The sequence below is a fragment of the Larimichthys crocea genome, chromosome X, assembly GCF_000972845.2.
Source record: "Larimichthys crocea isolate SSNF chromosome X, L_crocea_2.0, whole genome shotgun sequence".
Classification (NCBI taxonomy): domain Eukaryota; kingdom Metazoa; phylum Chordata; class Actinopteri; family Sciaenidae; genus Larimichthys; species Larimichthys crocea.
In genome coordinates, this window is record NC_040020.1 from 13513893 (window position 1) to 13535752 (window position 21860).

Sequence of the window (21860 nt, forward strand, 5' to 3'; positions counted from 1 at the left end):
TCAATTTAACTGAGTCATCGTCAGGGTCTGCTATTAGAAATAAAACTGCAGTTTTTCAGGGATGGCTAATTTTTCTTCATCTTTTCAACTGAACATTCATATTTTAAAAACCATTTAGCGATTAGCCGTTTGGTGGATTTTTGGTGGAAATGAAAAAATTACAAATATTGACAAATATTGTTAGTTATAAGAGTTTGAAGATGAGCAGCATCAGTGGATTTCTGAGTTTAACAATATAAAGCCATTTTGTCGACACTGAAAAGAAAAACATGCAGACCTTAACTCATCTAACATCACAGTCATATACTTTATTTCAAGGGTGAAAAGTAACTCTGATTTTACCATGGTGACTCGGTTCAAATGGGTTTCTCCTTAAGGTGCTGCGGTTGCTGCCGTGTTCGCTGCCGTCCTCACGACTGCACTGGCGGTGTATGTGCATGGTCTCTGGGATCTCTGTTATCCGTTTCATCAAGGAGCGGCCCAAACCTTTCTTGGAGTTGCGCTTCTTTTGGAGGTGAGGGTTGTTGGCGAGCATCTTCTTACATTTGTAGACTTCCAACTGGGCGTACAGCTTCTTCAACTCATCCTAAAAAGGGAAGGAGACTGTAAATGCTGGGTAGCTTTTAAATAATGTCATGTTGAAAAAAACATGTTTCTACAGTAGCCCAGAACAGACAAACAAAGAAATAGAGAGGGTCTTTCACATTTTTTACACGTCCCTCCTTCACACTAAACAGGTGAGAGTGAAACATGAGGGGCTGCAATCAATCCAACTACAATCTGCTGCAATCTAACTGGCATCCTTACATGCCACGAAATCCTACACAGTGGACCTTTAACGGGATAACAGGTGAAAAGCAGACCTATTTGGACCAGACTTAAGATCTTGTCATGATTCTGAATGCCACCTTACCCGTATATCCTCAGGGTCTAAGCTGTGCTCGCTCCAGGCCGAGGTAATGCTGTTGTTGAGATAAGAGCCAGATCTTCCCATGTCCAACTCCTCCTCGTAGGCCTCGGTGGCAATATCATCCCTCGCCTGGGTCCCTTTGGACAGGAACTAAGACGGATGGAGAGCAAGCAAACCAATTTTACTCTAGCATATAGGACATCTCTGATTAGATTTATTATATGACAAAATATAAAACTAAAGGTGGGCTTTTTGTTATTCAAATTTATCCAGTGCCTGTTTAAATAAGAATTCTGGGAACAAAGAACGGCCAAATATTTATCCCGTATTCAGAAACAGACGCTGCGTGAGATTAACATCCTCCCATCGTGCTTAATTATCTCAGTGTACTCAACTGACTTACACTTCTGAGGTGCCTAATTAAGAAAGAATGAAAGAACGGTGAGCGCCAATGGTGTATTGCATCTCTCACACAGCAGGAGAATTAAATGTTTTCCATCAGACTTGAGAGACTGCACATAAAGACACCCACGGGAGTGCTTAGCGAAATTACACTGTACACTGTTTGAATGAGTTTAAGGTAATGGTAGCAAATGTGTGCATCTGTGTGTATGTGTGTGTTCCGATAGCTAATATCAAACAAACTAAAAATGATTAATGAACAGTTGTGCGTACAAGCTACAGAGCAGCAATAGCTGTTATGAACATTTCTCTGTACTAACTGTGACCATTACATTTGCAAGTTCTTCCAAACAGCACCCTTGAAAGATGAATCCTGCAGTGATCACATTCATGCAGCACTTTCTGTCAGAGCTGCTTCTCTTCTACAGATTAGTTTCCCAATCAAGTCGTGTAAATACCTGGGATTATGTTTTCATCTAAGCAAGCAATGACACATTTAGAGCACAGAACAAATATGCTATGCAAGTACACAAATGATTGTGTGAATAGTAATTGGATTTGAGCAAGCTAAAATCTATGAGGCAGTCAGCAAATGTATTTGCATGTTTGCTGTTCTCCGTGAGTGCACTATCACAACCTCTTTCACTCAGTTTTACTAATTAGCTCTCTCATATTCCCAATTTGTACAATTGTTTGGACTTCTCTCTAATTATTTCTCTTTTGTGAAATATTGAATCGTTTTAGGCAAACAGTAATTCAAGTGAAATAATGCGAATAAGTTCAGAGGGGAAACCTCTTTTGGAAACTACAAATTCGTTCATCCATTTTATGTAACATCTTACCCTTATCAAGGTTACAGGGGACTGGAGCCAATCCCCGTTGAACCCCATGAACCTTCTTATTGTGAGGGGACAGTGTCATGTTATATGTTATGAAATTATCTCATGATACTTTCCATAAAGAGCAGGTCTAGACTGTATTATTTACAATATTATTTACAGAGACCCAACAATTCCCACCATGAGCAAGCACTTGGCGACAGTGGCGAGGAAAAACTTTCTTTAAGAGGAAGAAATCTGCTCATGGTGGATGGCCATTTAGCACAATAATAAAAATAATGATAAATACAATATAGTAGTAATAATGATAATGTGGTTAAACCTTAAGCTTAAGATTAGTAAAACTATGCTGTTACATTTAACCACTGACTGACATCCTAGTAAAGTAATAATATGGTTCATGAGCTACAGGTATGAAGTGTTACCTTTGGAACGAGCAGCAGCCCCAGAGTCACAGTCACAGTTAGATGAGCGTGAGCAAAGAACAACATGAGCATCCAGTCAGGGTGCAGCCCCGGGACCAGAGAGAACCTGCAGAAAAAAAACATCAATGGACTTTATCAATTTATTATAAACAATAAACACTTGAACTGAGTAATTGTTCTGTCTGTGAAACATACTCTCACACACACAAACAAAACACACACGTTTAAAGCAGCCTCTAGTGATTCTCTGGACGAGGAGAATAGAACAAAATGCACCATAACCCCTGAGGCAGCTGTAAACTGAGACATAAAAGCAAAACGGAAGGAAATTGTAAAAGTAGCAGTTTATAGGAACAAGTTGCTTCCCTTTGAAAGGCAGTCTGTAAAAGTTATGAAAGATCTGTACTTGTTAAAGATCAGCATAGCCGTTGTATTAGTATGTTGACATTTAGCTTGATAAGTGCCACTGTGCCCAAATACAGCCTCACAGAGCTGCTAGCATTACTGTAGACACTTTGGTCTTACTGTGTATTATTTTTTGCAGTTTCTTCTGCATAGATACAAAACGTTAAACTGTCTCTCTGCCTGTCTGTCTCTCTGTGTGGCATTCACATAGTGTGCAGTTTGAATCACCTGGAGCAGCCCTTTAGGCCTGAGTAATATTCAACATCAGCATTTAGCCTCTTGCCTACAGTGAGATGTTGACAGCTCATGTTTTCAGCTTTATGTGTAACAAAGGCTGCAACATTGTCACAAAGATGAACAGCTGGTCCCAACATCTGAAAAGATATTACTCTTCCTGTGTCTGTGTTGGTTTGTCGTATGTATCTTCAGTCCATAAAACCTGATGAGATTTCTTATATTTGGCTCTTGTCTTCTGCCTCGGCCACAAACTTGGACCCTGATATGTATAGTAACCTAAACTACCCAGCATTGATTGTACATCTCAAAGGGGAGCCTAAATTACACCCCATTGCAGACTTTATATAGAATGTAGACTCTTGTGTTTTTGTATATTCTTGCTGTCCTTGACTGGCTAAGTGATGACTTTGTAATTGATTTTACTGCTGGTATTTTAAAGCTTGGCACGCTCAGGCTCTTGCTCATGTAGTTCATTTATCACCTATCAGTCTGGTAGCTGATTGAGATCCTCTGGCAGGCCGAGGACAAAGTCTGTGCCCTCTTTTTAAATCCATCCAAAAACATTTATCTCTTCTTTTTTAAAATTTAATCTGCTTCAATTCTTTCAATCTTTAATTTGTTGTTGTTTTTATTCTGGTATATGGAGTGTATTTGTGATGATGCCTCAAAATTTTAAAAAGATATTTTGAAAATGCAGACACTGTTTTCTCCCAACCTCAGCAAAACACCAAATCAAGTAATTATGCACAAAGGAATAGTGTCCCGTTTCTGTCACTGACTCAATCCATCCAGAATCTATGTCAAAGCTCACAGCAGCGACTTCAGTAGCTTGTGGCTTCCTTTAAACTTCATGTCACCATTGAAATTATTGCAGCCATTTCCAATCATAGTTTGTATTGTGCTCACAAGCACTAGTACAGTAATCACTCCAATTATCCCCGGAGAATGCTAAAAGTAGACAAAAGCTCTAAATGAGGCTCGAACAAGTGGCTGCTTTTTGGCACCAATTTTCCACATCCAATCAAAGGAGGACATCGTGACGGAAAAATCAAGGTAATTATTGGACAGTATCAAGCAGAGTATTGTGTGTTTTGTGGCAAATCTGTGAATATATTGTCCTGTACCAAACACCAAATGTTTCAACGTTTGTGAGTTTGGGAGAAAGCGAGAGAGAGACCTTGCAGTTGTTTACTCCTTGTTTGTCAGAGGTCCACCAAGGTGGTTCAGAGATGTTGGTCCTTTGTCATGACTCCCATTTCACATTCATAATTCACATTAGATATACAAAAGCATAGTGTGTGTCAACCCCACCCCACCCCACCACACCACACCACACACACACACACACACACACACACACATACCACAGACATCCTGCATAAGTCCAACCTTATCTCTGGGCGGCAGCAGCAGACCGACTCCGTCAGTTCACCCCAAAAAAAAAAAATTCCCAGCAAACGAGAATGACTTGATTTATAACAGCTTCACTCAACTGATGAAGGTGTACCCGTTGTTTTTTTCAGTTTCTCAACAGATAAAAAGAATGTGATCTTTTCCTTTTTGTCCAACTGAGCACAATAGGTCTCTGCCTCTAAATGAAAGACTATTCAATCACCAACAGTATTATCTGAGAAAGTGTGACAAATGGAATTTTTTTTGCCTCTGGCTCCCGCAGGCACGCTATAAAAATCACCTGACCTGTTTTATTCCCACTGCAATACTGCAATAGACTGACAAAGAAGTCTTTAGCTTTAGGAGTCTTGTAAAAAAAAAAAAAAATGTGTGAATTACTATTTCCACCCTTGCTTAAACAGCTTAGTGTTTTCTACTCAGATAGTTAAATCCCATGCAAGTGCATAAAAGCAACTTGTCTGTAAATAAGCTCCTAAGAGACCCACAAGAACGCAGAGTTGTAAGTGGGACGGAATTTACCGAGTCAGATCTGGTTTTGCAGTTCAAAAACATGATTCAATCATTCACAGTACCATTTACGAATGTGGCAGATCCTACCTTCAGCTGTGTCACTAAATTGTAAGATGTACAGCACTTGTATTGTAAGATGGATGAAAAACCATCATGCATCTCAAGTGCATCCGCAACCTGATTTTCACGCACCATAAACACAAAGTGGCTGCCTGAAGGTGAGGAAATCACATTGATCAAACCAGCCCCCGGTCTGCAAAACATCTGACACAGGCTGTCTTCAAATGTGTGATAAAACGAGCGCATCAGAAGCAGAAAATGTTGAGATGTTTAGCTTAGCCTTGGGACAAATTAGGCTTGTAAAACTTTTTAGTCTATAAACTGCTGCTGTTGGTGTTAGAAACGGCACAGAGGGAATAGAGAAATACCTACTGACTACTTAAAGGTTCAGTGTGTAGGATTTAGTAGCATCTAGTAGTGAGGTTGTAAATTAAAACCAACTGAATACTTCTCACCTCATTCCCCCTTCCACGTATGTAGAAGAGACTATGGCGACTGCAAAACTTGTTAAAATGCAGGGTGGTGTCAGTGAAGGAGGACCTGCAGTGTCTGTACACAATGACTCTTATTTTAAGGTGATACACTATTTAAAACATTCCTAAATATTATATTCCATTTCTTACATTTTTGGCCACCTGGGGGCAGCAAGATAAAAACGCTGACATAGGATTTCTTTTTAAGCCGTTTTAAGTCGAAGGTTGCCTCATTACACCTCCAGCAGACACATGTAGCAACATTGACATTCATTTGCAGTTGTGTTTCTGTTCATCTGATGGTGGTAACTCCAATACCCTTTTAGCTCCTTTAAAGTGCCACGCCATACGTCCATATGGAATCCAAGAAACAATTAATTGAGCCATCATCACACAAGCAGCAACGGTCCGTGGCTGTGTGTCACTAACAGCCACTTGAGGCTGGCTACAGAACAAGTTCCCATCCGCATCCAAACCAAAAGCTAATTAGCTAAATTAGATAATTTCCCCATTCATGACAACTGAGGGTGACTTTTTATACACCTGTTCAAATTATATTAATGTTTAAAGTTATGCAAAACAGCGTGGCCGCATGGATTGACAGGTGGGTGCTGTTATACTGACGATCGGCTTCTTTGACCATTTTCACATTAGTCGGCCAGCCGCAGAGGCCAAACTGCCAAAATAGTGATGGCCAGCTCTTGGGTGACATCACAGACACACAATGTCCATTCTCTATACTGTCAATGTTATCACCCCAAGGTCGGGGTAACATTTATCTTATTAAATATATTATTAATACTTAAATTAAAAAAAATTATTAATACATTACATAACTTTCCACCTCTGTGCGAGAGTGACAAAAAGACAGACAGACAGTTACAGGGCACTGAGGGTTTATTTTGGGCTCTGGCACAGTAGCTCAGCTCTACGTTGCGTCCCCGCCTGGGGAAGACATTTTTTATTCACCTCCTTTCAACTCAGGCGCTCTGCTGACACTGTTCGTTTCCCTGATGAAGAGGGCGGGTGAACTCTGCCTTTCATCTGACAAGTTCAGAACTTGTTATGCCCGCTCTAACAGGCAAATATCTCTGTGACTATGATTAAACAACAGCTTGTGCTGCAAGAAGGGGCGAAGTTGTCTAAGCCCTTTGCCATTGTTCACACAATTTTCTCATTACTGTCACAGAGATGTTCTTCGAGAAAAGTACAATACTTCATTGTTCTACAGTCTTGTTTCATGTCTCTTTTATATCTCATTCTTTATGTCTTCCATTTGTCTTTTTCTCTCTCTCGGCATACAAAAGGACAAAATTTAGCGACTTCACTTCTGCCCACACATCTGCCCTTCTTACTGACTGATCACACCCACTCGTCTTACCCACCTGATGATGTGGAAGATGGCTGATATGAGGAGCTCATTGTAGATGGCCACAGCCATGTAACGTGGCTCATGGAAAGCCGAGGGCACGGTGCGGACGGCGTAGCAGAGGTACACACCCCACAGCAGGAACAGGAACTCAGCTGGGAAACCAAAATGACAGAAAGGTCACAAGAATGGTTAGAGTCACAGCGTTTATTGTCTTAAACTTTATTACTTAATTACATTTTTTATGTCTTCAAGTGAGTCTTTGCATACTAATCAAACTGGGACAAGACTACACAGTCCAGAAAGTGTCTGTCTGGGTTTCTTCCAGGCGCTCTGGCTTCCTCCCACAGTCCAGACATGCAGGTTAAAAGGTGACTCTAAATGGCCCTTTATGTGTCAGCCTTGTGAACCTGTACAGGGTGTACCCCACATCTTGCCCAACTGGGAATGCCTCCAGCCCCCCACGTTGAATATGCTGTTCTAGATAATGGATGGACGGAAGATTCATTACCTCCAAACACCAGCTCCGAACTTAACGCACGGACATAAAAGTGGGAATAATCTCCTCAAAATACCGAACTATTCCTTTAGTGTGTTTTATTCACATGCTAAATGAAAGCAACACTGTTCAGTGGATCTTCAACCCAGCTGTGGCACCTCGCGCTGTCAGTCTTGACGGCAGTAATGTAGTTTCAACTTTAGCAGTTCCTAATTTAGCAACAATTCCCCGTGTTACCCCAAAGCGAGACAGCTGCATCCTCGACAGTGTGTTGATATTCCTGCTATCGTCTCATCTCACCAAGGACACGTGGCCTGACTGCAATTCACAGGGAAGATGTGTTTAAGAAGCTAGCTGTCTTCATGGTTATCAACATGTCCTCATCAAAACATGCTGTATGGCATACGTGTACAGATCAATCAAATTCTCACATTTCGAAAATCAATATTGATAATTGGAACTGTGATGAAGAGGTTGCTGTATTTTGGAGGCATGAAATTGTCCTAAAGCCATCTAAAAGATCTGAAATTTGATGCTCTGTGGTGTAGAGCAAAAAGATTACTCTTATTTTATGTTTCAAAATAAATACAATTTTCATTTTCAAAATAAGTGTCAGAGGTTCTCCTCTGATAGAAGCTTGTTGTTATGTTTGCTTACAGCAAAGAGCTGTACCAAGGACTATGTTGGCATATGAGTCCTAGAGTCTTTACAGTGATTACAGTCCATTAATATTCATGGTAATATTCATGAATAGGTGTATAAATCATCACTAATTACATGGTTCCTGGCCTCTGAAATGGGATGAACTGAGAGCTGCTTGCAAGAGAGAGAGGATAATAATTCCAACTACTGCAGATTCAAATTTCTTGCATGTTGTTGACATTATCAATACTGCTTTACGGCAACAGTTTTGCTCTGCAAATTAAGACAAAATATGATGATTTATTCATTTCTAGACAGGCATGTGTTCCCTTGTCAGCATTATGACAAAACAAGTGAAAACACAGAAAAGTAATTAGTTGAATTTCAAGCTTGACATGCGCTGCAGCTCACAATATTAGAATCCTTCAAAGCAGCTTCGCAGGGTGCTTCCTGTCCTTCAGTCTAGCCTCAGTGCTCAAGTGTGTTCTCGCTGGCTGTCAGAGCGAACAGTGGGGATCCCTCATTTCCTGTCTTGTCTTGAACGCACACTCAAATACACACAGACAAAAACACGGAGGGGTTGTTGTCCTCTACGTGTTTGATTCAGTTTTAAGTGCCATGTTTGTTCCTCTGAAGAAGATGCTGCGTTCCTCCGTCCTGTCTCCAGAGTGTCCTTAGCTGTCCTTCCTTCATCAGCTCCCTCCTCTTCTCTGATTCCTCTCAAAATCGGCACCTCTCCAGCTGATGGAAAACTCTCTCTGCATCATTGCCCACATCCTTACAAACTTCATACTTCACAAGCTTCACTCTTCTTTTTCTCTGCCATTTCTCTCTCTCTCGCTGAGTCTGAGTCTGTCTCTCTGTCAGTTCTCAGAAGCAGACCAAGCATCTCTCAGGAATCCATCCTTTCCCCCTTTCCAAACAGGATTAGTCTCCCCTGCTGTCAGACTGGCTTCAGTGAGGTGCCCGTCACTGCCTCCTGCTTCAAGAGTCAGTCATTAGGAAGATACTGTAAGGCACACACAAAGCCATCTGGGTACTCACAGGATGCAGGTTAGTGAAGGATAGTTCCTGCAACTATCACTCTTCATGCTTGTTAACTTGGCAATGCTATATATTGGATAACAAAAATGATTCATCTTGAAGACGGGGTCAGAAAAGGGCAAAGGGTTATGTATTTTCTCTTTTTGCTGAACGCCTGATTGTTTAGGGTGAGTCAATAGGGCCTTTAATTTTTTCACAGCCTAAATATTTTATTTCCGAAACAATCATGCCTCTCTATAGGGGGCTTTATTTTCCACTTCACAGGTAAGTAGTGGCTGGTGGAACCGTGATGCCAGTTAAAAAAAACAAAAAAAACAGACATAGATCTTCATAGTTAATTTGAACACCGTCACTCAGCCGGTTCACTTATTCAGCTAATGCTAATAATGGTCTTTTATTATCTAAAGAAGAGAATTCCTCTGGCTCGCTTAGTTCATCTCATTTATGATCTATGAATGATTGTGAATGAAAAGAAAGGGAAACTCAGAGTTGTGAGCATAATGTAAAAGGCTCGGCTGAAATATAAAAAAGGCAGAACATAGCGCAGACGGTCAAGGGGAAGTTGCTGCAGCAGCAATATAACAGATTCAGACACATTCAAAAACATTTTAGTGGAGCAATTCATTTCCTTTCCACGTGGATAATAGAGTCTACAGATTGTGGTGAATAGTCTGCTGCAGTGCTTAGATTGGCTTTCTTAAGTTTTATAATGTCCATAATGTATAACAGCATTTTATTCTGTGATAGATTATTGTCTAGTTAAAACTAGACAGGCTTATCCTCTGGGAAGTCCTTGGAGACATGCTTGTGTTAAAGGCCTGTAAAAATAAATGAGGGACTTTGTGGCACCTCCTGCCCTCTGGAGGTGTTCTGCTTTAACGCCGGTGGCACTATAAGAGAGGAGTACTCCATCTTGTTTATCAGAGCATCCCACAGTTAACTTAATGCACGGCATCGTTCTTTAAACTGTTTGCGAGCAAACCTATTAGGGGAAGGTGAATTTAAGCAACGGACACTGTCATAAAAATTCACCCTGCATCCATTTAAGAGCAGAGGATTTTCAAAATGCTGCCTCAAGGGCAGGCCACTCAATAAACACAGCTATTACAGCACCATTATGCCTTCTGGCAAGCAGGAGGCATGTTTGGGAGCTTTTTAAACCTTGCTGCTCATCTCTAACAAGAATCCTGTCAGCAGCAAAGAAGTTTACCACATTTATAAAAGATCGAGATTCACCAGCCCTTACCTGTTTCTTTATGTCTGACGTGATTTGTCACTCAGACAACAATAGATGCATTGTGCTCAAAGCTCGCTGGAAATTTCAAGATGCAGTTTACTGACTTCAAATCATCAGCTTCTATAAAGAGTACTTCACCATCCACAGTCTTTTTGCCATACTGTGTTCATCATTTTCTGAACCATAGCAGGCTGTTTACCCTATGGCTATGCTGGTATTGCAGCATCAGGATTTCAAACCACTCACAGTTGAGCCAACCTGCTGCTATTATTCCTTACAAACCCGTTTTTAAAGATGCCACCAGTCACAGTAAACAGGCTGCAAAGCACCGGTACTACTGAAAGTCATGATGTATGGCCCACTAGAAGAGTTATTGAAAGAGAAACTGTGCTTAAAGAGAAACTTAAAGGTCCAGTGTGTAAGATTTAGGAGTATTTATTGGCAGGAATGGAATAAAATATTCATTAGTATGTTTTCATTAGTGTATAATCAACTGAAAATAAGAATCGTTGTGTTTTCATTGTCTCAAACTAAGCCCTTTAGATCAACAGTGAGAGCAGGTCCTCTTCCATGGAGTCCATCATGTTGAACCGCCATTTTTTTTTTTTACAGTAGTCCAGAACAGACAGTATTTATTTGGTTGCAATCGACAACTTCACCGCTAGGTGCCACTAAATCCTACACACTGGACCTTTAACAGCCTCTGAAAGTCTTGTTTTTGCTGACCAGTTAGACTGCAGTGCGTACACTGTACTTCAGGATGTGTCAGTACGCTGTGACATCGCTGTTGGGTGTGATTACAGGTGATCACACTTTAAAGCTGAAAATACGAAATGAAAACATTTGACTAGAGAGGGCACTGAAACACTTTCCAGCTTGGATAGGCGCCCTGTGGAGTTTTCTATTTCTTATTTTAATGATCTAACAAACTTGTATTTCTTTGCTCTAAGAACATTTGCAGGGGCGATTTTGAAAACATTTTAAATCATATTGTATTGTTAGCGCTCTCCTCCTTCACTGTTTGTTAGTAGTGACATATAGTAGTTACAAACTCCACAGGGTACCTAAATTCCTCTTTAATGAGAATCTCTGTGACAGAATACTACACAGCAGCATTTGAAGCGAGTTTTTATGAACATGTTTTTAGAGAACATTCAATGCAGATTGAAACAAAGATTTAGATGAAACGCACTGCAGCACTGGGAGATAATTAGATTTATAACATCTATTGCCAATGTCCCTAGTGGTATTGGGCAGTTTTACTACCTGACTCCGCCTGCAACTTTTTTCCAAAAGTTTCTAAACTAAACTTAATCTTTAGCCACACTCAAGCAGTCCAGACCCAAGCCATAAGCCCAAAAGCTCCTTACAGTTAAGTGGTAAGTAGGACCAAAATGTCCCCGCTTGTCCTGTAAAGACACACACATCCAGTAGATGTAAGTACAGACACACAGAAAACGCACACACACTTACCGACGGCCATCATATAGTCCCATCGGTCCAGCAGACACATGCTGAACTGAAGCTCCTCTGGGGTGAGTCCTGCTGCGATCAGAGCCTGACTCAGGTCAGGGTTCTGGCACACAGCGGAGGTCCAGGCCACAAGGAACCACAAGACAACCAGCAGGATCACCGCCAGAAGCCGCAGGACCCGCCAGCTGGTCATATAAGGTGTCCTTTGGGCCGTGCGTGACAGGAACACCTTTAACACCCTGGAAGAAGAAGAGTGGAGGACAATCAGGGCTGTAAACAGGCTGTGAAATCAGGTCGAGCAGCGTCTGTGAATAAGATATTCTCTCCCTGCGATTGACAACTCACGCCCATGACTGTTGCTCTCATTAACGTGCCCACTTGAATTAAAAAGGAGTAGGGAGAAAGAAGCACTATTATTTAACTTCATTCATATTCGTTAAGCATGTTCAGTTTAATGTTGTAATATCTCTTTGGCTGAAGGGAGAAATAAACGGAAGGCAGAAATAGGAGAAGAGGAAAACAAGGAAACAGATTTTGGGGGGTTTTACAGTCCAATGGGAAGCTGAACAACCTGGAACTTTTTAATAGGTTCTTCAGCTTGGAGGTGATTTGTAAATGTGCCTGGAAGTGACACATTAGACTGAATGTATGCAGAGGAGGTTTATTTAAAAGTTGCATAATATTTACTCTCTTTACTGCATGCACACAGGGAAAAGGGAGTTAAAAATGCAGCACATCAACCATAGTTTTGAAGTGATCTGACGCTGGGTAAAGAGAGTTATATGGAGACAGTCAATCCTCTGTTTACTATCATCTCTGCACTGTGCTCATCTACTCTCTCCCGACCAGACTGTGACAAATCTATCTTATCTATGATATATTCAGTGGGACCGGGCTGTAAGAGCTTGCCCCCGGGGCACACTTCACACCCAGTGAGCTCGGAAAAAAAATCTAATTGGTAATTTTGCCAAGGGAACACTCTGGCCGGCCTTTGACCTCCTTCTCCCATCTCGGCAACAGTTGCTCAGAGCTAAAGAGCGAGAAGTGAGAGTGTGTGTCTGAATAGATACTTCAGCAGGCAGTTGCAGATAGACCGGACCTGATGTGAAATTTAAATGTGCTTATTTGCAAAACTGCATGCGTGTGCATGTGTGTGTGTGTGTGTGTGTGTGTGTGTGTGTGCGTGCGTGCGTGCGTGCGTGCGTGCGTGCGTGTGTGTTCACAAGTGTGCAGACTGAGAGAGAGCTATATTATTGAAACTGAAAAAGGCTAACTATAGGGCAAGTTAATATCAGGAGAGGAGATAGGAGGAAGGAAGGCCGATGAGGTGAAGAAAGGTATGGAGACACGATGGAAGTAAGGAGAGGAGAGGAGAGGAGAGGAGAGGAGAAAGAGAGAGATGGAGAGAAGAAAAAGGCAAATTAGAGCAGATAGGAAAAGAGGAGGGCTGAGGAAATAAGGAAACATGAGGGGACAACAGGAGAGGAGAGGAAACTAGGATATGACGACAGGAGACGAAATGAAAGGAAAGAGATGAGACAGGAAGAGAGGAAAGGAGAGAAGGAGAGGAGTAGAAAGGAGAGGAGAAGAGTAGGAAAGGAAAGAAAGTGAGACAAGATGAAGACAAGAGAGGAGATAGGAGAAGGGAAGAGGAAAGGAGACAGGGAGTGAAGAAATGAATGAGAGAGGACGAGGAGATAAGGAGACAGTGGGGAGGAACAGAGACAAAGTGAAATAAGGAGAGAGGAGGGAAGAAGAGAGGAGACAGAATGGGAGGAGATGAGAGGCTTGTCTATTTTTAGTTTTATCTGCACTTTACATTAGAGACAGGAATAATTCATAGAAATGTGATAAAACATACAGGAAATGTCATATCTCTATCTCTGTCTATGATGATTGCCCCTCTTTTGATTCCATGCCTTTAGTTTCAGTTTACGGTACCTGTACAGCTTGAGGATGATGGTGCCGTACATGATGGCGAAACCCAGGAGGCGAACCCACCTCAGAAGGATACATCGAAACACACTGGGATGGAAATACAGGATCATCACCTGTAGAGTTGTACAGCAGTGTTAGTGTTCAACAGACACATTCTTCATTTCACTCGTTTCATATTCACACAGAAGGAATCAGAAATGAGGTCCAAGTCTCCAGCACGTGAGAACCAGAGCTGGAGGCAGATTTGGCCCTCCAGAGCTCCCGCTGACAAAACATATTAGCTATGACAGTTTGAAGGGTTAGTTTCGATCTCACTGGTGATATTTAACTATGTAATTTTTCATGTGCGAGTGACTGCAGCTGCATGATTCTTCGCACGTTGATTTGCATTTTAGTGTGTCAGAGCATGGACATGTTTCTGTGTGTGTGTGTGTGTGTGTGTGTGTGTGTGTGTGTATGTGTGTGTGTTGTCTTGGTGTGATTTGCAAGGAAACACAATTTGCCAGTGGCTCATGAAGTGTCATCTTGTTATTTTCTGCTTGGTGTGAAGTTTATTCGCACCTATTACTGTTAAAGACGAGGCTGCAAGAGAGACAAGTCTCATGCACCAAGCCATAAAGATCCGAGTCTCCATTTGCATTCCCATTACGGCTGCGTTTCATTTCATTAGTGTGTATCTCAGCGGGACGCCACATGTCAAATCTCCATTGACCTAAGGGAAACGGAGCATCACATTCTGCTGTGAAGATCAAGTGCACTCTGTGCCCATTTTCACTGAAGCAAAGAAAGCTAGCATGTTACGGCATAAGGTGTTTGGTGGTAGGCCTCACACCAAAGACATATAGAGGAAAATCTCCCTCTCGCTAGTGCCAAGTTTATATCAGCCTCCCTGGCTGTGAAGTGAAACCAATGCAGGAGTGCCCAAAACTGCAGTTCCTCAAACGTCCACAGTCAACGAGTCAATCTACATAAGTTAAAATATCCAACTTCACAGCAGGCTATGTTTACAGCCTGGTACAAAAAACTGTTTTGGTCTCTATAGCTAATTTATCTGTTCATGACAACTGTACTGAGTCTGAATTTCTATTCAACTCACCCGTTGAAATTCTATTAAGGCTTAAAATGACGCAGAATTAACAGCGAGGCCACTTTGATTGATGGTTTGTTTGAGCAGCCAGGTATTATTCAGCCCACTTCAGGTCCGCCAATTTACCATCTTTTCCCATTTTTAGATTAGCCGGGAGGCGGGAGAGGCAGGACTGCCAACATGGTGGCAGCCAGAGCCACCACATTCTGAGCTTCAAAACGTGGGTGATATCACATCCATTCTTTATAATGCCAGTGTCATCATGTATACATTTTGCTTGCAGATTAAATAGAGATGAATTTCACATTATAAGGAAGCAAACTGATCTGAATAATATTCAGGCCAATGCGCAGTTTTTAACTATTTTCCCATTACCAGTGAATATATATGGTTGTCTCCACTTAGAGACAGTCTGGACCAGTTATTCCATTTAGTGCACACGAAACAATAGAGCACAGTGAGCTACGTCCTTAATATTTATTTTATAACTTGACCTACCCTGTTATTTGAATAGACCATCCATCTATGCAGCCTGTCTAAATGTAGCCCTGCAATGCACTAGCAACCTGTCCAAGGTGTAGCTGGGTCAGGCTCCAGCACCCCACAACACTGAACACGATACGTGTGTATAGTTAATGGATGGATAGATTATAGCTGCAGTATAAATGCGTCCCTGAGGAGTACAGCCAGTGATTTATCCCAGCTCCTACAATGCCTCAGCTTTCAAGAGACAGCAGCTATCCAGAGTAATTAAGCTTAAGTAACAAACAGCACCTGTAACCTCTTTTCCATAGAAAAGAAGCCGAACATCTGTGCCAATAACTATACTAAACAACCAGCCAACCCCGAGGCTGCAGCAGTGTGGCTGTAAAATGTGTTGAAAGAAAAGGGAAACTAATATCTGACTGAGAATATAAATAAGTGAAGACCATGATACAGAATGATGAAATGAAACAAATACAAAATCCGATAACATTTTTTTACCGCTACTCAAGAAGTTACAAGTAAAATACTGGCTTAAAGTGACACGTAATGACATAATGTCACAAGAACATGGGTTGTGTATAATTCACAGCTTGTTTTTTTTGTTTTTACCATCAAAACTTTGCCATGTTTGCTGTATAATCTAATAGGCAAGATCCATTTCACCCATTCTACAAAAACATGTCGCAATCAAGCTGTCATAACGTTCCCATTTTCCACCGTCAGTCTATCCACTCTCTACAGACATTTCTCTCACCTCCTGATTAAGAATTTGATACACAGTCAAAGCACAGAGGGCACCAGCAACCGTTTCTTTCTATCCACAATCCTCATCAAACCTTTCACTGCCAAAGTCCGTCATTGGTATGCAGATCATAAGAGAGTCGGGAGCCAAGTCCATTATATATACAAGAACAGGAATTATAGCTGTTCCTTTTTAATGCTTCACTACTGACTGTGAATCACAGTTGCAGCTCAGGATCTGATAAATTAGTTGGTATATGGAAGACAGACAGGTGCGTATTAAAAGAAAGGGTTGAAAAAGAAATTGCTACCAAAAACGAATCCCTTCATATTTCAGACAAAGGCACCTTTTTTGAAATTATTATGTAGTTTTGCAGGGACAGCTTTAGCATAACACATGACTCTGATACCAGTGATATGTTTTACTGGAAAAGTGCTTATTTTTTACAGGACTAGGCAAACTTTTCCTCTTTCTTTCAAAGAGGTAGAAAGAATGACTGATATCAAGTTTCAGTCAGTGTGTTATATGTGTGTGTTATATTATATATAATATGGAGAACCAGGCAACATAAATGCACTCACATTGTCAGTTATGGCAAAATGCAGTGTACTGTGAGTACCCGCATGGTTCACTCATAATGGTGAGGGATGCTGGATACAATGGTCACCACTTTAGAAAGGTAGGGACCACCAGCATGGTGAAAATGGCGGCGCTGAAGTAGTTGCAGTGAATATAATAAATCTAATAACAATAAATGCTTTGTTAACTGTTAATAAAGCATTTTTCGCAACTCTTAGTGCTAAGATATTTATATTTTGGCAGACAAACGTTAGCACTAATGTCCAGCTCAGCTGCAATTTAGAAAAAAAAAAAAGTAATGTGATGGCTGTGCTCAACCAAAATTTGTGTACTATACCAGGAAGTACATAATGCACTACATAGAAGTGTACTAATGTAAGTATCTGAATTAAGACACAGCATTACTATACACTTGCCACTATAAATTAACTGTAGTTTTAATGGTTATGTGTCTTTTAAATTGAAGTTTAAAAATGTAAATATGAACCGATATTATAAATTAAAAATTTGTTTAGTTTATGCATTTGTAAAGGTTTTCTTCTCTGGCTTTATGAAGCAACAACAAATCAGTTAACTGCAACTGTTAATAATGTAGTGCGAAACACTCAAGTGTGCAACAATTCATCAGGCATTGTCTTCTTTACTTCTTGTCTTCCTGCCTCTCCATGTCTCACTCTCATGCTAACCTCTGGTTAGGATTAGCAGCCTGCCTGGCACCTCTGTCTCTCTGCCTCCAGAGCAAACATCCAGCTTTACAGCTCTCTCTGGACTAAACCAATAAATCACCTTCACAAATAAGAAGTAAAAGTAGGCCACGCTATTTCTTACACTCACACACTTAAATGCAGAAATGCAAATCCATGCACAAATGCACATACACACAATCACAGGAAAATAACACACACACACTCATCCTCCATCCTCCAACCTGTCTCTATACACACACACAAACATAAACAGAGATAGGCAGACACAAACAGTGTCACACTCTTTCTGCAGTGCTACCCATGTGGACTACAAAGTCACAGGGGACTGCACAATAAAAGGCCACATTTTTATATCGCCCGCAAGTGAAGGTGGCCCTCTTGGTTTCCATCCAACCTCCGATGCCTCCCCCATCAATTAATCAGAAGATGTATTTTTAAAACAAGTTGTGCTAGAACTTGATGGACTGTTTAAAAATGCATTGAGCACCAGAGCAGAGCAGCTGCGCAAAGCTGAAGAGGCTCGTGGTGGCAGCAACAAAGAAACAGCAGCAGCAACAAACGTTGAGACTGCTGGAGACGAGACGGACACAGAGGTGTGGCAGAGAGAGAACATGCAGAGGGCCACAGGAGAACATGAGGGAAAGGCTGGGACAGGGAAAAGGTAGAGACAAGCAGGCAAGGTGGAGAAACAGTGGAGCAAAGGGAGAAAGAGACCCTTAAGTGTATCCAAGTGTGTGAACATAAGAGAGTGGCAGGATATTTTGGGGGAGCTATTATTGGTACTTGAGTTATCCTTTGGGTGAATGGGGGAGAGGGAGGATGGATGGTTGCAAAATAAAATCCATTTTAAGTATCACAGCAGAAATATACGCAAAGTGTGGTCACATAAGGACAACACCTGCAGCCCTTTATCTGCTGCAACAAACCATCCAGGATTTCTATGCTAATGCAAATATCTGTCTGATAGTAACACTCCAGTAACTTTAGAATAAGAACAAAACCTTTATCCCAAGAGTCAGCCGAGCGCTCTGAAGCTCTTTCATCTCAACAGATTTTGGGCGTTTTTCCCCCCCCCGTCTTCTTAAAATATGGCTAACATCCAACAACAGAAAGCCATCAGGCTTTGTGTTTGAGGAGAGAAGTGGCTCACTGTTGGCAGCCCGCACAAGTATTTGAAGGCAGCGAATTCCCTGGTTACATCGGTTCTCTCTGTTACATGGCGCTCAGGTTTCTTCCATCTGTTTCCCTGCTAAAGATGGGCTTCTGACGCGGCACTCCAGGTGCACTGTGGGCTGTGTGCACAAGTGTAAATACACACATATACAATGCATGCTGGCACCCACCCACGTGAACCTGCTCACATACACACAGAGACAATAGAAAGGCTAACAAAGACACATGCACAAGAAGTCATACTGTGATGTCCAACTCTCTGTTATTATCCAGACAATGGTCAGAAGTACAGTACTATACGATAACAGCCTCTAGCTGCAGCTGAAGAAGATGTCTTCTGTTATGAACATAAGGAAGAACAATCCCTGTTTATAAGCAGTACTGGCGTCATTTTCTTGGTAAAAATGTTGCTTTTCTCTGGAAAATGTGTTATAGCAAATATTTGCTTACGATTTTTATTAAAGGTCCAGTGTGTAGGGTTTAGTAGCCTACAAATTGCAACCAACTTGCTTCACATTCCCTGTCCAAGTGCATAGGAGAAACTGCAGAGCCTGCCAAACTTGCATAAATAACGTGAAAGCCCCTCTTGTTTAGTTTGTCCGTTCTGGGCTACTGTAAAAACATGGCAGACTCTGTGTAAGAGTACTTGCTCTCTCTGTAGATATAGTAAGTCTCATTCTAAGGTAACAAACACAACTATTATTGTTTACAGGTGATCATACACCAATGAAAATGAATAAATGTATGAATATAATATTGCATTTTAGCCGATCCTCCTAAATGTTACTACACAACCCATTTTTCACACTTAATGTCATCATTCAACATATTTACATGTAATTATCTCTCTATATAGCCTCTTTCATTGTTAGTAGTGGAGTTTTGTCATTAACACATAGGATTCAAATTTCCTTCACACGCAGGAGGGATTAACAACAAACAATGCAGTATGTAATCCAGCATTACCGTTTGTAATAGTATCTCTCCAACAGCCGTATAAGAGCTGCTAATACAAACCCAACATGTCATACTGTGGATGCCTCATGTTTAATCCACTGAACTGCTGAAATACGAGAAGGCTTTTATTGTGAAGCTGCCACAGGAAACATGATGTATTTGTAAAGATTTTTTTTTGTTTTTTAGCCTTTTCAAGCTTTATTTTGATAGAGACAGCTGAAGAGTGACAGGAATGTGTAGAGAGAGAGAGATGGGGAATGACATGACCACAGGTCGGATTCGAATCCTGGGCTTCCGCGGTAAGGACTGAGCCTTGACACATGGGGCGGCTGGTCTACCAACTGAACTAAACAACACCCCAACATGATGTATTTGTAACTGAGCTTAGCACAAAAACAGCATTTGTTCCTTTGGTCTTGGTGAGCTCAACTGAATGTATCCAGGTTAATTCCCAAAGCTGATTGAGCCTTATAGAAATTTGGTTATTGTAATGTTGACTCTGAGATAAGACGGTGGATGACTAATAATGAATATTATGATGTTTGTGCTAATTTCCCCTACATTAATGAATATAAAAACATACTGGGTCAGTAAAAGGCAAATACAGGTTCACAATACCTGACTACTATTTTATTTCAGAATGCAGACTTACTGGAAAGTAGAGCAGTAACGCCCCAAACAAGATGACTTCCAGCAGAATGAGACCAGATGTACGGATGCTCTAAAAAACAGAAAAAAAAACATCAATCAATTAGTCACTGACAGTGGCCTCTCTTATGGTATCAGGTCTTTGCCCAGCTTTGTGAATTTGCACCATGTCAACAAGATGACGAACATGATGCATCAGTTTCATGCTGTTTTAACACAATACACACATACAGAAGGAGGGCCAGGATTCACTCTTCAAACCCTGCTGCTGTAAATCTCAAGTTTGTTCAAATGGAGTATTGTCAGATGTCGTGCTACCAGCTTCTTTGCCATTGCAGGCAAATGCAAATTAGAAATCTAAATGGCCTCTTTCAAAGCAAATAAACACAACGAGGGGTTGAATATATCTAATTTTTTGCTTTGCCCTGAAACAAGAATATGAGTGACGACAGAGCTTCTCTGGGCTGGAGTTAATTATTCACATTACCTCCTCGAAGATTTCGTATGTTTTTTATGTAAATTCAAAGGGCTCCAGGGACATTTCTTGTGCACTGAAGAAACGTGGGAAAATCTAAAGCACAGATGTCTATAAATAGCACACGGGAAGAGATTCAACTGAACTTTGCCTGAGGAGTGGTTGTAATTACCCCACACCGTGAGGATCTCATATTTATTTCCCTTTATTCTATTAGCAGAGTGGTTATTATGCAACACCTCTGCTGTGAATTAGTGTGGATTCAAATGAACAGCTCAGGTACATTTGTGGTGGATGTTACTCGTAGTTATGGAATTAGATGGTCTTTCATTTGGCTTAGATTAAAGGTGTCCCTGATCAAATGCATATGTTATGAAACAGCAAACTAATATTGTCAGACACGCTCCTCTAAATTACTGAAATAGTTAGTTAGTTAGTCTCTAATTCAATTCTATTTAATTCAATTTATTTATATAGCGCCATCATAAAATAAGTTATCTCATGACACTTTCCATACACAGCAGGTGTAGACTGTACTCTTTATAATATTATTTACAGACTCAACAATTCCCAACATAATAGAACTGCTTAATCTTGGACAAGTGTCTAATTTTTACTTTCATTTACTGTGTGACTCAGTGCACAGAGGGATTGTTTGCCTTTCATAAAGTCTGGTATAATAAGTTGGGTGCTGGATTGTCTATTTTAGTACTTATCAAGCACTGTGGGTGAGCCCCTGCCCATGGTTGTCCTTGTCATGGATCTCAACTTTCACTTTCAAATTTGACCCTTCACCTTCTTCCATTTTAAGTGGTCCACATATTGTCCAGACAGACACACATTTTTCTAGCACATCTCTGTCAAGTAGTGACTGCAGGAGCATTTCTGAAGCGGAGAGTTTTGTGTGCCAGACTTTGTTAACTTGCTCAGATTTGGTCATTTCCCTTGGTTTATGTGCTTCTACCATGAGTAAGTAGGCAGTGTAGTTCCCTTTTGTCACTTTTGACATGAGGAAGTTTTGCGCAGGGTGTTTTATGTTGAAAACCAATCAGATTCTCTATGCCAAAATGAATGAGATTTTTTGGATTTTTAGTCTTATTAAGTGCCAAAAACATGAATACTGCAGTTCC

At 41.0% G+C, this 21860-nt stretch overlaps 1 protein-coding gene across 2 annotated transcripts in view; it reads right to left on the reverse strand.

Moving 5' to 3' along the window:
* Positions 1-21860, reverse strand: part of gpr158b (G protein-coupled receptor 158b) — a 67956-nt gene that overhangs the window by 3394 nt on the left and 42702 nt on the right. For both annotated transcript variants that reach the window (XM_027283761.1, XM_019259027.2), the window contains exons 5-11: positions 20260-20328; positions 13880-13989; positions 11939-12177; positions 7060-7198; positions 2577-2682; positions 914-1060; positions 343-586 (exon numbers count right to left, since the gene is read on the reverse strand). In XM_027283761.1, coding sequence (XP_027139562.1) covers positions 343-586; positions 914-1060; positions 2577-2682; positions 7060-7198; positions 11939-12177; positions 13880-13989; positions 20260-20328 — 1054 coding nt within the window. The remainder of the gene's footprint in view (positions 1-342; positions 587-913; positions 1061-2576; positions 2683-7059; positions 7199-11938; positions 12178-13879; positions 13990-20259; positions 20329-21860) is intronic.